The sequence below is a fragment of the Malurus melanocephalus genome, unplaced genomic scaffold (assembly GCF_030028575.1).
Source record: "Malurus melanocephalus ecotype Western Australia unplaced genomic scaffold, MMel_1.1 scaffold_21, whole genome shotgun sequence".
NCBI classification, from domain to species: domain Eukaryota; kingdom Metazoa; phylum Chordata; class Aves; order Passeriformes; family Maluridae; genus Malurus; species Malurus melanocephalus.
This window is the reverse complement of record NW_026623253.1, coordinates 3,479,775-3,495,148: the sequence shown is the minus strand read 5'-3', so window position 1 is coordinate 3,495,148 and position 15,374 is coordinate 3,479,775. Positions and strand designations below refer to the sequence as shown.

Here is a 15,374-nt window from a genome sequence, read left to right as displayed (position 1 = left end):
TGGGCTGAGACAGGGCAATATCTCAGGTGGGAGCTGCTGTGCAGGGGGGTGACAAAGGGCTCCCTCAGTGAGCAAACAGCTCCCATGCTACTGCACTGGAACCTGTGCATGGGAGCACTCCAGTGGAGCACTCCAGTGAAGCACTGCACATTCCAGTTGGAAAAGAACCCAGACACGTAAGAGTTTCCCATGAACAGTTATGGTGCTGAACCAAACCAGCCCAGTTTTGATGCAGAAGTCTCTTTTGGAAAATTTTAACCTTTTCCTCTACTGCTGTTGCAGTTTTTTTTTTAAAGTATGATGCAACTGTCATACACAAAATAATATCTAGCTTATAAGCATTTTTGTTCACATGTACAAACCCCAGTAAAAAAAGTTGAACACAATATATACACTGGGAAATATAATCCTGGAATATGTGTCAATGACATGATTGTTCTGTAAAATAATCCTGCCCACGTTGCCCTTCAGAGATCTCTTCAAGCGAGGTGTGTCCTCACTGGAGATGTTGGTTTGACTTGCCCTGGTCTCATTCTCCTCACAGGGGTCTGGGAAGGGACTCAGGTCCATGTCCATATCCGTGTCGTGGAAGCAGCCATCGAAAGCCATTGCTTGCACTGCATCCATGCTGTACATTCCTGAGRCCTGGCAACAAAGAAGAGTTACTCTGGGTCTAGCTGGAGCCACTTTGGCAAATTATAAATTAATAAAACAGAAAATAAAGAAAGCTTTCCCTTCAGTGTTGTTCTCTCTGTGGAGAGAATGTGGAGAACAGGGGTGCTCTCTGTGGGGCCTGGCCCCTTGAGCAGGACATGAGCAAGGAAATGTCATAAAATGTCATAAAACACACTTGTCTACTGATTATTGCCAGCTGCTGGCTGGCAATACGTGCCTCAGCTGCTGCAATAGAAGAATCAAACTCTCCTGTAGGTCTGTGTTGCTGGAGTTGCAGGAAGTGACTTCAGACATTTCTGGGAGTAGGTTTTTGATGGGATTATCAAATCATGTGAGCAACATATGCACCCCTTTCTCTGTTCTTCCCCTCATGATATTCCAGCAAATGAGTTTACAGAGGGGATATTCCTGAAGCAAAGTTTTTAAGTGAGAGCTTCACAGAAAGCAGATGTTTAACTTGTGACTATTTCTGCTTCAGGCACACTTTTCTAAAAATGACCTTGTCATTCATCTGGTCTTGGGACAAAAAAGAAACAGGAAACAGAGAGGAGTATCATATGAGGACGTGCTGAGGTCTATTTCAGAGACAGGAGAAATACCTTGATTGATAGGTATTTGAGAACAGAAGGAAAGTTACCTTCTGTTACCTTCCCTCAAGGGGGAAAAAMGGGGGCAAAAATTATCCCTAACTTCTGCCACAAGAAAAGGGAGAGAAAGCGCAGACCTTCTCAGGATCTCWGAGAGGATGACACTGTCTCACTTCATCCAAGTTAAAAAAAGAGTAAGATAGAGTGGAGACAGAGCTTGCTACTGTTCTGTTCTCACAGTGGTGTATCAGGATTACTCTGTGGCTTCCATGATCTTTCAGAAGGCAACAAAACAGAGGGTTGTACCTTGCCCCTTTTTTTGAGCTGTTTTCTCTCTTCAATTGTGGTGAGATAGTTCACCGCGGCATACTCGATGACTGACAGGAAGACAAAAAGGAAGCTGATCCATAAATACACATCCACAGCCTTTATGTAAGACACTTGAGGCATTGAGGCACTTACTCCTGTCATGATAGTCGACATTGTCAGCACTGTAGTTATACCTGCCAAAGAGCAAAGGGAGGTTATCACAATACCAGCTCTGTTTGGCTCATCACCACCGCTTGGACAGCGTGGCTTTGTGAGGGCGTGTGATTGACACTGCCTTCAACTTCATCACACAGCCTCTGAAAAGTGGAGTGAACCATGAAGGACCCATCACACACAATACKGAGAGCACTAAATCATCTCTCTGCTCAAAATGGTCATTGAGCAGCATAAGAAACACGTTCCTGTGACAGCTCTGGGCGCTGTCACACACAAATGAAAGCAGCTTTGTAGTTGTTGTCCCTCCCTTCCCAGAGCCAGGGTCACCCCTGCACATTTTCTTGTCCAGGAGAATCTCTAAAGAACCACCATTTTCCCTTCCAACCCTTTCTCAAATTGTATTTCTTAAGAATATACATCAGCCTGTATGTCTCTSTCATAATTCCATGGCTCTCTAAAAACAGTCGAGCATAAAAATGCTACAGCCATCGAAACTAAGAAAAAATTATTGTTTGCTTCAGTGTGACCAGAATTTCACCCTCATCTTTTCAATCTCTGCTCTTACACCAGCTATTCATCTCATTTTAGTTTGCTCCAGCTCAGGGAAAAAAACCAACACCCAACTCAGGCTTCTTTTAAAGAAATTAATGTAACTCTGGAATTGAAAACATCTTGACATCTGTGAGACAGCACTGTCAACTGGGTCTCAGGGTATCCCCTCTCCAATTCTACACTAGTTCAAGTCCACTGGAACATATAAGAGGTTCCCCCCTCCCTCTTTGCAGGTTCCTTAGGTTGAAGGATGGAGTTTGAAATATACCATGTAAGAGGAAATCAATTTATTTAATATAAATATACTCTAGGCTAAGAAGCTAGGCTTATTAAACTTTGTTGTTAAGTTTTCCTATAAATAATGTATGATTATGMTAATGAAATTTACTTTATTCATGGAACTCCTGATGCATAACCTTCTGCAGAAATCCATACATAAAGAACATGATCAGCAAAATCATCCCGACAACATTAAAGATGGCCTACCGAGAATTAAAAAGTTATTTTTAAAGATTAAGTTAAAATTTTTATAAATAAAATTTAAAATTAATTTTTATAAATTAATAATTTAAAATTAATTTTTATAAATAAAATTTAAAATTAATAAAAATAGCTGGGAGGTACCATAATTAGTTTTCAGATTAACAAAGAGATTTATATCTCATGTATTAATAGCTTTAGACTGTGCCAACAGAAAGGGAYCTGAGTAGTTTCAGTCCATTTTTTTCTAGATTGATATAGAGAAAAATTGAAGGCTTTTTCACTTGWCTAAGAAATACAGCAACATACAGTTGGCTTCTGGGACCAGCATCAGTAAGAAGAAAGAACAGGGGCTGCTTTATTTTAAACTGACAGTTGCAGGGCTTAGGTGAATTATGGTTGCTTTAGACAACTTAACAAATTCCYATCAGATCTTCAGATATCCCAATTTTTGAAAAAATGTACTCATTCCAAGGCCATCGGCATTATATTCACAACGAAGACAGCTTTGAAGTGGCATCCACTTCACTGAGAAAAAAAAAAATTCCATAGAAGCCACTATAATTAGTCCTTTTCTCCTGAGCTGAGGCATTCAGAAATTACTTTTTGGCTTCCACAGAAGATGGTGTGCCTTGCACAGCTAAGACAMCAAAGCAAACATTTCTAAGGTGTCCAAAATGAAAGGCTTTGCCACACAGGCAGCTGGTTCCAGGTTGGTAAGAAGATAACAAATGTTTCTTGATAAAAAAAAAGAGCTGCAGAGCTTCTCAATAGATTGTGCTACACTTAATGAATTATATGATCCACGGATTTGGGGAGAGATCTGACTGCCTGTTACTACCTGTTACTTTGCTGGGAAAAGGGAAGGAAAACCCAGGTTTTGCAATTAAGTAAAATTCTTCATCAGTAAATCTGCAAAATCATCTTTTTTTTTTTGCTGCTGTGGTGTGTGAGCTGTTTCCAAATACAGAAAAGCCAGTCTGAACAAACATCCCATTTCCAAATGTCAGGGCTGASTACAGATAATGACAACAGTGGTAATAATAGTGTTGTTCAGGCAATTACCTGATACTTGGTCATGTCCTGTGTAAATAAGAAGCTAAGGTAACTCCAAACACCTCCCCTCTCCATTCCATACTTCCCAAAGAACATGCAGTAAGGATTTACCTAGTGACACCCTGGCAGGAACAGCTCTTCTGTCAATCCAAAATGAAACCCAAGACAGCATCACCATCAGCATGGCTGGGAAATAGGATTGTAGCACGAAAAAGAAAATATGTCTGCGGAGTGCAAAGTTGATAAAAAGTCGATTGTACCAACCTATTGGAAAAAAAGGGAAAGTTACAGGTTGGGGAAGAAYAGAGCCATGTTATTTGTGAGCTCTCTTTGCTGGCCCTCTCCTCCTAGCAGGAGTGGTGTATCCACATCAGGAGCAGTAAATGCCTCAGAAATCTCACCACCACCTTAGTTTTACACARTTTTATCACCTTTGCTTTACAAACTGTCCATCCTCTCTCATTTATGGCAGTGAAGAGTCATGGCTGCTTGTCTAAAATACTCTGTTATAACTKAGATTAGGAAACTGAAAAAATTAAATGGAGTTCAAGTGAAACTAGCCGGAGGATACAGACAGGATACAGTTGTCCAGTGATTGCCAACACCCTGCCTCCTCTGAAAAGCAGCCTGCTACAAATACCTGGCAGCAAGCAGCCTTTCCTTCCTTTTTTTTTTGGCCGGCCCAGCGCTCACTTTAGAGGACAGGGTGCCATCTAGTGAATTTTGGGGTGTGCTCTGCCTGTGCAGCACTGCATCTGTGCTGTACCTCCTGCCATGGCAATGAAACCAGGTTACAGTGAGGTAAAAAGGCAAAAGTGGGTGGCTGCACAGCATCTGCCTGTCCAGGACAGACAGAGGCATCCGTGAGCCAGTGCTGGAGTAGTCCTGCCATCACAATGAGTGCCTCCATAGAAAAGAACATACCAAAATTAACCCCAAATAATATTAAACATTCTATTTTTAGTTGTGGAGAAGGTTTTTTATTTTAAAAATAATTGCCTCCAAAGTTGATTTAAATTGTTGCTCATTTGGAGGTCTGGGAATTCCAAAAGCCTAAACATATATATGTCCTTCACTGAGATTCACAGGAAAGGATATRCAGAACCTGAAATGCAGAAAGCTGCTTTGTGGCAATGATGACTCCCATTAGAGTGGTGCTGATTGTTCTCCACTACCATTTGCTTGGAAGGTAAATTTTTTTCCAACAAGAAACAAAATAAAAAAAAACAAGAGAAAGTGGAACCTCCTGAGYAAAACGAAACCTCATAGCCAAAGACACAAAGACAAGTGTAAGTCTACAAAAGGACAGCATTCTGATTAACAGAAGCTACAAGCATTACTCAGGTGCTTCCCAGTGGTCCCTATGACTTAAAAAAGTCTTTCCTTTCATCTTTATGCTGCTGAGTAAGCTCATCATCAGAACGTCTGCATGTTCAGTGTAAAGCAGTTACACTTTGCAAAGTCAAAGATGCTGTGAAGATGCTGCAAAGTTCTGGGTGCAGGGGCATTGTGAGGGCACACCGCTGTGCACAAGGCTCTATTTGCTTGCTGTAAGTATTTTTTGATGAGAAGAGCAAGGCAGAAGGAAGACAGCTGAGCTCCTGGAACCCAGTCTGKTAGAAAATATCCCAGTCTCCTTTTTGCAACAAGGACAAATTTGCCGTTGCTCTCACCAAGGCACAGTTATGATGGCAGGRTATCACTCATCCTCCTCTCACATGACAATGGCTCTTGAAAGATGCAGCTCTGTTCTTAGCTCCCACAGGAGCAGGAGATAAGGGTGAAGAACCTTATCAAGCTGTGAATTCCTCACTGCTTAGGCTGCATCACAATTTAAACTGGAATTTTTTGCATTCAGTATCAGCCACTGCAAACTTGAAGGGTCCTTTTTTTGAATGCAAAAAGTAGCTAACCTGTAAATAAATTACAGTAAATGCTTCTATTTGCTGTTTTCCTGTATGACTTAAAAGGCTTTTTTCCACAGTGTTGTGCACTTCATCATATTAAATGGACTAACTTACATTTTAGTAATCTATTTTTGTATAAAGKGCAATATCCAAACTGGAATGAATTAACTCAGACTGTAAAATACAATAACAAGAGTGCTGTTTTCTCTGGCTAAAAACATATGTTAGACTACTTACATAGAAAAGTATTTCAAAATTTATACTTGCACCTAAAAATACAAAGAAAACAAAACCCATCTTGCACGAGATCAAGACTACAATAAACTCCTAAACCTTGTGCAGTTTGCCAGAAAAGTACATAACAAGATCTAAAGGGAGAAATAAAAACCTGTCTGGGGCAGATTAACCCGAATTTAAAATATGCATCACTAGCAAAAAGGGATTATTTTCCCTGTAACTTTATTTATAAACAAATAAATTAAGCAAACCATGAATTAGACCTGAATAGGTAATAAAAGGCTTCATGAAAATCCTCCAGTTAGCAGACTTTTAATGGCATTATACAGCTGCAAAAATTGAGGATGTTTTAGCCAATAAAACACACTGGAATTAATTTTGTTTGCTTTCCAGTAATCAACCCTTTAGGATTTCCACTTTCAAGCTTTTCYATATAGCCAGGACATAAAAATTCCTGTAAATTCAATACTCTTTTCAGGTTCTTAATATCAGATATGAAGTTACAAGTATTATTATGGCCTTTTTTTCCAAAATAAAGTTTTACATTGGTAATACAAAGAAAACTAAGGCCCCATACTAACAAGACCTCATTATAACTGAACTCTCAGCAGACACAGTCATTTATTAGCAAAGAATTTGAATGTGAAAGACATTCTGCATGATTTTATCCTGTGCTTCTCTCTTCTAAGGRGATGGGCTTACTATACCAGTACTGCTGTAAAAAGCAAGTCCACTGGAAGCACTGAATTCCTCAATGAAGAACTGGGAGAGGGAGATGTTCTCATCTGTGCTCAGGGACTTGTTGCCATGTTTCCAGTACAACATCAGATCATCTTCATTGTATGCATCTGTGAGAAGGCAGAAACTGAAGTTATAAAGTTACTAAAGCAAATCACTTCTCCTTTCCTTTCTTAGGGAGAGGAGACCACTCAACCAATCTGGGAAAACTCTGAARAAACATTTTTTTCACACCAATTTATCAATTGATATGAAAAAAGTTTGCAAAGACCATGTTTCATCTTGTTCCAAGTGCAGCCCATCCCTGTGCCCTGCCAGTTTACAACTGAACCAGTGGTAAAAAAGCAAGTATTTCACAGCAAAAACAACTACTCATTTTAATTTTTTCCAACAGGACAAATATTTACTTTTTATTTTACTTTTTATTTGCACTTTTTTTCTCAAAAAAAAAAACCCTCATGTTTTTTGACAGATTTTTACATTTAGGCCTTGGAATATCAACCCAGTGGAAATAAAGCAGGATGTATMATGGTTTTTCTACCTTCCCAAAGCTCACTGAGTTCTGGGAAGATCCCAAACTGTCTACAGTTCAATATGTACATGCTAAAGGGTTCAGGTGATACATCAAAATAAGTGAAAGGTATTATGCACAAGATGGAGTGCTGGTAAGAATACACATGTGAAGAACAATTGTGAATTAAACTTACAGCTTTCCAGTTCTAAAGAACAGTTCTGTGTGTCCAGAGGAAACCTGCTGAAATCCATTAAACACATAGCAGAAACTGTTATCCTGCAGAAAGGAATGGAAAAACAGAATTTAAATTAAAAACTTCACACTTTCTAAGCTGTGCAGAGATCCTAGTGAGATCCTCAACCAATCKGCTGTTTAGAATCCTACTGACTGAGGTTTTCTGCCCTTTTAGATGSTTCTAAAATAGCTTCAGGATAGTGAGATAAAGTTAAATCAGTGAGAAACCATCTCTTTTATTAAACATAAATAGTCTTTATTATTATGTACATTACCTTTGATTTTTAAACCCTACATTGGCCTGACTATTCATTAGYCCTTCACACATTTTGCTTTGAAGGTTTACACTTACAAAGATTAACAAAAGGAGTTCACATTTCCTCACTTGATTTCTCATAGACTGAAGTAGGTAATATTACACATTAAAGCAAATATTATTCCAAGTGCTACTTTCCCAGCTAGAATGGTTATAATATTTAATGGTTATAATATTTAATTGCAAAAAAAAAGATTAGCTATAATTTCTAGAAGCTCTCAAATGAAATGCTTTAAATTGTAAAAAGCTTAAGGAAATCTAGGTATTTTGCATTSCACCTGCTTTTCCACAAATCTTTAGAGGACAAATGTCCCTTGGCACTTAATATAAAAACAAAAACAATAACAAAAATTAAAAACAAACCAACAAACAAAAAAAACCCACCACAACTTGCTAGGGGCAGCAACTTAAACATGGCAAATATCGGCAATTTTCCTTTCTTGTCACAGCTTGTCATTTTAGTTCCATTTTTCAATTCCCCAAATGGCATTCTACAGGAATTTCAGTGAGGGTTATACTGGCTACACAGGTGCCCTTTGAAAACCTGTGATCAGTAACCACACTGTAGCTGAATTTTTACAAGTATAAGACTTTACTGGCTTGAAGTAAGATCCTAAGAGTGGGACATGCAAAAGGCTTCCAGTMATGGATGCTGTTTCCATCTTTCAGCTATTGATTAAAGGACACAGGGATCAACAAGAAAAGAAAGACTATTTTAGCCACAAATCTGGATTTTTGTTTCACTTCGTTTCAATAAAATCCTGGATGCCAGGCACTGAAGATAAACTGTGAAATACACAGATTTATTGCATGTGAGTATTTGGAATATAATCTACTTACTGCATGTAAAACTGGCAATATAAAAAACAGTGTTTTAAGGAACATTCACAGAACATTTCCTACTTGTCACTTGGAGCATCACTGATATAAGCCWTAGCGTAGTGTTGTAGTTCCTCTGACCCCTCCCTCTCTCTCTAGAATCATGGGAATTAATACAGCAAAAAAATACATAAACCACCTCATTGTTCCTGTCAGTGTKATTCTTGAACACACACTAAAGTGGAGTACAGCTGTTGTGAGGATTTCTGCATGTCCTCATGAGAGAGGAGATAAATTCATTAATGCTTGGAACAATTATTACCCAGCCACAATCTCAAATGYTTCCATAAATCTTCAAACTGTCCAGATTGGATGAAATATCACCTGTGTGCACAGGGCTAATTAGCAACAAACTGGAGAACTGTATTTTTGCAATGCACAGGCCTCAGATTCCTTACCCTGGGGGGCAAATTCCTCCATTAAAACTATTTCTGCCACATCATCCAAATCTCCTTCATAAAGCAAAGCAATAACATGCAGATGGAAGGGAGACACATTAATGATCTTGCTATTCCAGTTCTGGAACTCCTGTTTCACTTTTCAGTTCCTTTTAGTCACACAACACTGCTGATATCAGCACCAAAAATCTGCTCTCTGAGCCCTGATTTGCATCACTGACAGCTCACTGGTAAGCCAGGGTGAAAATAGGTTAAAAAGTTTTAAAAGGCTGAGGTTAAAAAAAAAAAAAAAACAATAAACCAACCAAACCCATGTATTTTCTTTGCTAATAATTTTGGGCTTTACTGTACTCAGTAGCAATACTGCTAGAGCCACTGGCAATGAATTAACACTTGACAAACTCCCTTGACAGGAATCAGTATCTGAATGATGGAAAAAAGAAATGTTGTCAGTCCTAAATTAATTTTCCCACTGATCCATTGGTCACCAGTTTCCCACTATGTGCTGCCAGGGGATTAATGCCAGTTCAGTATGAGAATCTTAACTGCAAGTATTTGCAGTAATTTCAATTACAGCCAATACATGACAACTGTAGTCATGGATTTTCTTGGGGAAAGGTATTTCCTCACCTCAGACTGAAGAGGACATTGCCATCGGGGTACACTCGGAGCATGATGTTTTCCACAGTTGTGTCATGGATGAATGATCTTTTGGAGTGCACAAAAAACACATCAGGTACCCAGATCTTCTTTATCAGCCGTCCATCAAAAGTCATACTTTTGTTTTTGTTGCTACGGAACGAAAGTCTCTCATCCTTCCAGTAATGTCTGAGATATAAAGTCATTGTGAAGTCCTGTGTTTCATTAAAAGTAAAAGAAGACAATGYCTGGTTTAGCCACATGCAATAGAAAACACTACAAATTAATCAATTCATGCAAATTTCTTCTCTGGACACTAAATGAAAGATCCTTGATGAGAGGAATCAAGCACCACTCAATGAGTTTGAATCTGAATATTGCTGAGTACTGGTTGCTTGCCCTGTCACTGGTGTCTGAGTGCAAGGTTCAGGACTTCATTTATCCTTAGATAAAAATTCTGCATATTTCAATGGTCCTCTGGATTGGCCCAGCAGTACAGTGATAAAGAAGCTTTAAAACCAACCAAAGATAAATGGAAAAAAAAAAAGTTTCCTCTGGAAATCTTCACAATCTTTCCCAAGAATGGACTGTGGTTCCTTTACAGAGGAGTTAATCTGAGTTCTTCGTGAACACTAGGTCAATTTTTAACACCCATAAATCTGTACATTTTATACAAATACTGTACAGGGTTATATTTGTACATTTATTAATTAAATGCATCATAAAGAAACAATACAATGAATATCAAAGAGTAAGCAGTTAGATTTTACAATAATTATAATAAYTACATTTTTTTAATATAAAAGATTGCTACAAATATTTAATCCTATTTAGAGAAACATCATGACTGCAAAATATACAAGTGGGGAGAGATGGAGAAGATGCTGCAAATCCAGTGTGAGCTTCTGTACAGCCTGACTGCTCTGTGTTCACCTATATAGACTTTGTATTATTAGGCAGACATCATTTATCTCAGTAGAACATTTGCTTATGATAACAATACTGTGAAGAGAGTTAGATCTTCTCCTGTAATAGAATTTTATGGCCCTGTAGTATGATTTTATGATTTGGGTAGGTTTGCAAAGTTATGCAGGAGTTCATAGCGACATTATTAGTGACAATTTGGGCTGAGGAATGAACAGCCTGCATTCCAGAGCTACAGGCACTAAKTGCAGGGAGGTGTGTCTCCTTCCCAGGACCATTTCTGGAATTGATGTTTCTATTTCCAGTTGTTATGATCACAGCTCCACCCATGCCGCAATATGGAATATTCAGATTTGCATAAGTAAAAGAAGCAAATGACATGAAGCCTCATCATGTAATGTAGAGAGTACTGAGAACTCCTGTGGAAGCCTAGGGTATTTATTGAATAGTTGGAGTTTTCAGACCAGAGAACTGGCCTCTGAGCTGTTCTTCTGGGCCAGGGAGAATTCAACACTTACTAGTTTAAATGCATGCTGCAAGGCAAGGATGTGCTCTTTTGGGTTCACTTTTTTAGCTACTTTATTCTCTATCATCCATCTGGATGTTTCTGAGCCCCTTGCATTTTTACTGAAATCCTTTATTCCAGTTCAACTCACCATGTCAACTTCAGATATGCTGTCAATGCTTTCCACCTGCACATCAATGCCCACAGGTATTGGTGACCCTGCAATGAAACAAGAACATGTGATGAGGAGCAAAACCCCCTATTTTTAAAGGGAAGGCTGTGCAACACCAGCAATATACAGAGAGTACTCCATCCTAGCATTTTCTCAGTCTCTCCACCTTAGAACACTGAATGAAAAAAGACCATGGCAACAAAGTGAAACCTGATGCTAAGCAGTTGTGAAAATGAGCACAAAATCTTCAGTGATCTTTCTGCAGCCAGACCAGCTGTTATTGGCACTGGAGTCCGGCCAACAGTGTGAGTGTCCTTGTGATGCCAAAGCTAATGAACCCCATGGGGTGCTATTCAGAACCACACAGGAAAAAGCTGAGTAAATATATGAAATACATCAAAGCCTTCTCACCAGTTCCAATGCTTATTCAAAACAACGTACCTATTTTGTCTCTTATTATCTTTAGTTACTGAACTATTTAAAGTTTGGTATAGCTATTTATAAAAAAGGTTTGCTTGCTCAGTACCTCACAAGGGAAAAGCTGTACACACACTAATCATGTTCTCTGACTGTGTTGTGTATTTACTAAGCGCATTTTCAGGATGAAGTCACTATAAATCAATGAAAATTCCAGCCAAATATGAAATTATTTCCACTCTTTTCAGTGTGAAATATCTAGAATGAAGGATCTAGTTCTACATGGGTTGTGTACCTGGCAGATTTTCAGCAAGCATGTCATTCCACTAATTGATTAACCATTTCTTTATAGAGGGAGAGAAGGCTATGCATATATGYATATACACACAYACCCYTCAAGAATATTCTGAATTTGGCATGAAAACCAATCGGAATTTTATTGTACAGGGGATTCCAATCACTTTTGTTAAAAATAACCAGTGAAAATATTTTTTAAATACACATTTAAAATAACCTGTTAAAAACATGAATACAAGGAAGTCTGAACAGCCACAGATAGCAACAGCTTTTCTACTTTGTCTTTTTCTGGTCTTTTCCTTTAAACACTGTCAAGCCAAAATAGTCCAGGAACAACACTCTTGTGATAACCAGCCACAATGCTGTGTCCCTTTTTGGAATTATCCTTAAAATAGCAGCCTTTGAGGATTACACAGCTGCCTCCAGTTCTTACCAGTAAAGATCTTGAACTATTTTAGAGGTATTTTTAAATCTGGCTCTGTAATCTCTTGATTTTACTTGTGTTTTTTAACAGGGAGTCTGTCCCTGCACAGAACAGATGAAGATGCATTGTGCATGGGAAAGCAAGGTGAGATGTGCTCAGAGTTAGMAGGGCACACCAGAAAATATTTAGGCACTGACAAGAGCTGTACTCTTTGGCTCAGAAATCTTGTCTGTCTCTGAGAGGAATGCCTCCCTCAGCCCGTTGGCCAAAGCCCAAAATAAAATTCACGACTCTAGACTGCAAAGTTTGTTGGGAAAACACCAGGCAGCACTTTGGAAAATGCTGCTTCTTTTGGAGAATAGAGATAGCAAGAGACAGCCGCCCAGAGGTTGGTGCACAAGAGTATCAACAAATATATTCAGCCCGACTCCTTCACTCAAAACAATGGAAGTTTTAATGCCTCTCCTAAACTAGTTTTGTCCACTTCTGTGTCTTTATCACAACCCACAAATAGTTTACCTACACTAAATACCAACTTGTACCAAACACTGGTACAAAAACGCCTGGTGGTAATCTGAGTGGAGTAACCTTTTCTGTATTCCACTGAAATCAAAGCCATCTTGTAAACTAAGCAGAAGTCATTGTGGAATTTATACCTGAGGTGAGCTTCATTCACAAAAGGCATTCACACATCATTTAAATGCAAACAACAATTTATGTTGAATTATGTGGATAGAACAAGAGAAGAAGGGAGCAGCTCTCATGTAAAGAAAGCCTTTACCAGTTCCTGAGTCCAGGATAAATCTAAAGCAAATAAAGTTAAATGTCTACATACAACATCCTTCAAGCAAACAAGGAGCTACCCACAAATCATATCCCAGAATCAGACATATGACCTTCTAAGCCATATGTCACATATAGTGAGGAAAAGGCTTTTCTTAGTGACAGCTGCTTGAAGTGTGATGACAGCACTTCTAATAYTCCTCGGAATTTCAAAAATTACAGACAATTTCTTACCCAAACAAACATCATTCCAGTGTGGGCAAAATTTCCTCCAATAATCCAGCTCCTCTGGGTAGATACAAAGGAACTGATCACAGAACTACAAATCAGTGGCAGCTYATGGTTATATTGCTTGCATGTACACACAAACCAAAGTGCCACTTACCCATAAATACACACAGAGACAATTAATTCTTTGAAAGGACAGCTTGTACTGCATTGGGAACTGCACTGAGGTGGACAATTAATAGCATTAAGGAGATCAGAACCTATAGCAAGGGGAAATACAGTGAATGATTCTAAAGTTAATTAAATAAAAAGGGAACTGTTACAATTAAATTTGTTCRTGATTGGGTATAAATGCTAAAACTGTGAAACAGACTCCTCAAGCAGAGATTCTTGTTCTCTCTCTGATGAAAGACCATACTCATGATGCTTAATGAGAAAGTACTGTCCAGTCTAGCATTCACCCCAGCCCTGACCTATTCCTAACAGATCAGAGCAGCTGCAAATAYTTCCTTCCTATTCTGAGTCTACTTTGGTAACAATTGTAAGTAGATAATAAAGACACTAAACACTGCATATATATGCAGCCCTGATCACTTCAGCGTGCTGTTCAGTTTTCTAATCTGAAGCACTTTGATATTGTTGTCATTAACACACGCCACAAAGATACCTATTGGCCTCASTCTGGTCTAAACCTTCTTGGTTTCTGGGAGCATTTCTCTGTGTGATTAAAAATCAACTGCACTAGAAACAGGAATAATTAGCTCTTGGGAACAGGCTGCTGGAAACTGTAATTTCTTCATCCCTTGGATTTGTTTTGCTGCAAGATGATGTTTTTAAAAAAGTATAACTTCAGTAAGATTTGAAAAGGTTCCTAAACCAGACAGAATAGGAAGGCAATTCATCTMCCTCTGTGTCTGCACCACAGCTTTCACCCTGCTACATTGAGAATTTCARTATCTGGCTGACCATCAGACAACAGCATCAAATTCACTTAAAAAAAAAAAAAAAGTAACCAGAGCAAAGCTGTGGTTTTCATTTTCCAGTTTAACAAAACTGGGGATGGCAGAGAGGATTTTGTTATTAAATTGAGCAGCTTCGGTTGCTTCTGGAGGGTCACTACAAATCATTATTTTAGAGGGATTAGTGACTTTCACAATGGAGGCACCGCAGATTTTCAAGATAATTACTCCTCAGCAGAAAAAAACAGCATTGTTTTCAGAGGGGTTTATCTTCACACAAACCATTTCCAGTCTTTTATTTTAGAGGTTTAAGCATAGCAAAAGAATTCCTTGATGAGCATGAAATTTTTTTAATAGGTAGTACATCAGGCAAATTCTGTAATACYCTTTTCAAAAGGGATATTATGTAAAAAGGATATCCTTTTAGCATTTTTAGGATCAATTTCTACAGCAATAATGACTGGTTTAGTGAATTCTATAGTACTTGTAYAGTAGCCAGACCTTTGAGCATGCAACAGATTGCACCTGAGGATCCATAAGCTAAATGTTGAATTTAGAAACAACTGTATCCCAGTTGGCTTTTTAAGAGTTTATGCTGGGAAAAAAAAGGAAGGTAGAGAAAACTGCCAGTAGGAGACAGAGACCAGGGGAGTATTAAGATCTGTAGTAGTACTTTGTTCTTAAAAAGGCCTGWAGGCCTGTAGTGGAAGAAAACTGGATAGAAATGTAAACAAGCTCAAGGGAAGTGAAGCCTTGTGGATCTATTTCCTTTCTTCTGGCAATGATAGAAACAGGAGAATTACTGGCAATGGTATTTTCTTCTTGTTACTACTGTGTTTCTTTCTTATTTATGTGAGAAATTAAGGTGGTCTGGTATTAGCAGTAACCAACTCTTGGAATGGAAGGATTAGCAATGTAAAAAAAAAAAATCCAATGGAAAACTATTAGAGGTCTTGCAGATAATGAA

At 38.5% G+C, this 15,374-nt stretch overlaps 1 protein-coding gene across 1 annotated transcript in view; it reads right to left on the bottom strand.

The window, feature by feature from the left end:
• GABRR3 (gamma-aminobutyric acid type A receptor subunit rho3) overlaps positions 1 to 15,374 on the bottom strand; it is a 35,398-nt gene continuing 20,024 nt past the window's right edge. The window contains exons 4-10 of the mRNA XM_057389916.1: positions 11,279 to 11,346; positions 9,690 to 9,913; positions 7,426 to 7,508; positions 6,688 to 6,828; positions 3,948 to 4,100; positions 1,569 to 1,765; positions 1 to 645 (exon numbers count right to left, since the gene is read on the bottom strand). Of these exons, the coding sequence (XP_057245899.1) occupies positions 349 to 645; positions 1,569 to 1,765; positions 3,948 to 4,100; positions 6,688 to 6,828; positions 7,426 to 7,508; positions 9,690 to 9,913; positions 11,279 to 11,346 (1,163 nt within the window). The 3' untranslated portion in view covers positions 1 to 348. The remainder of the gene's footprint in view (positions 646 to 1,568; positions 1,766 to 3,947; positions 4,101 to 6,687; positions 6,829 to 7,425; positions 7,509 to 9,689; positions 9,914 to 11,278; positions 11,347 to 15,374) is intronic.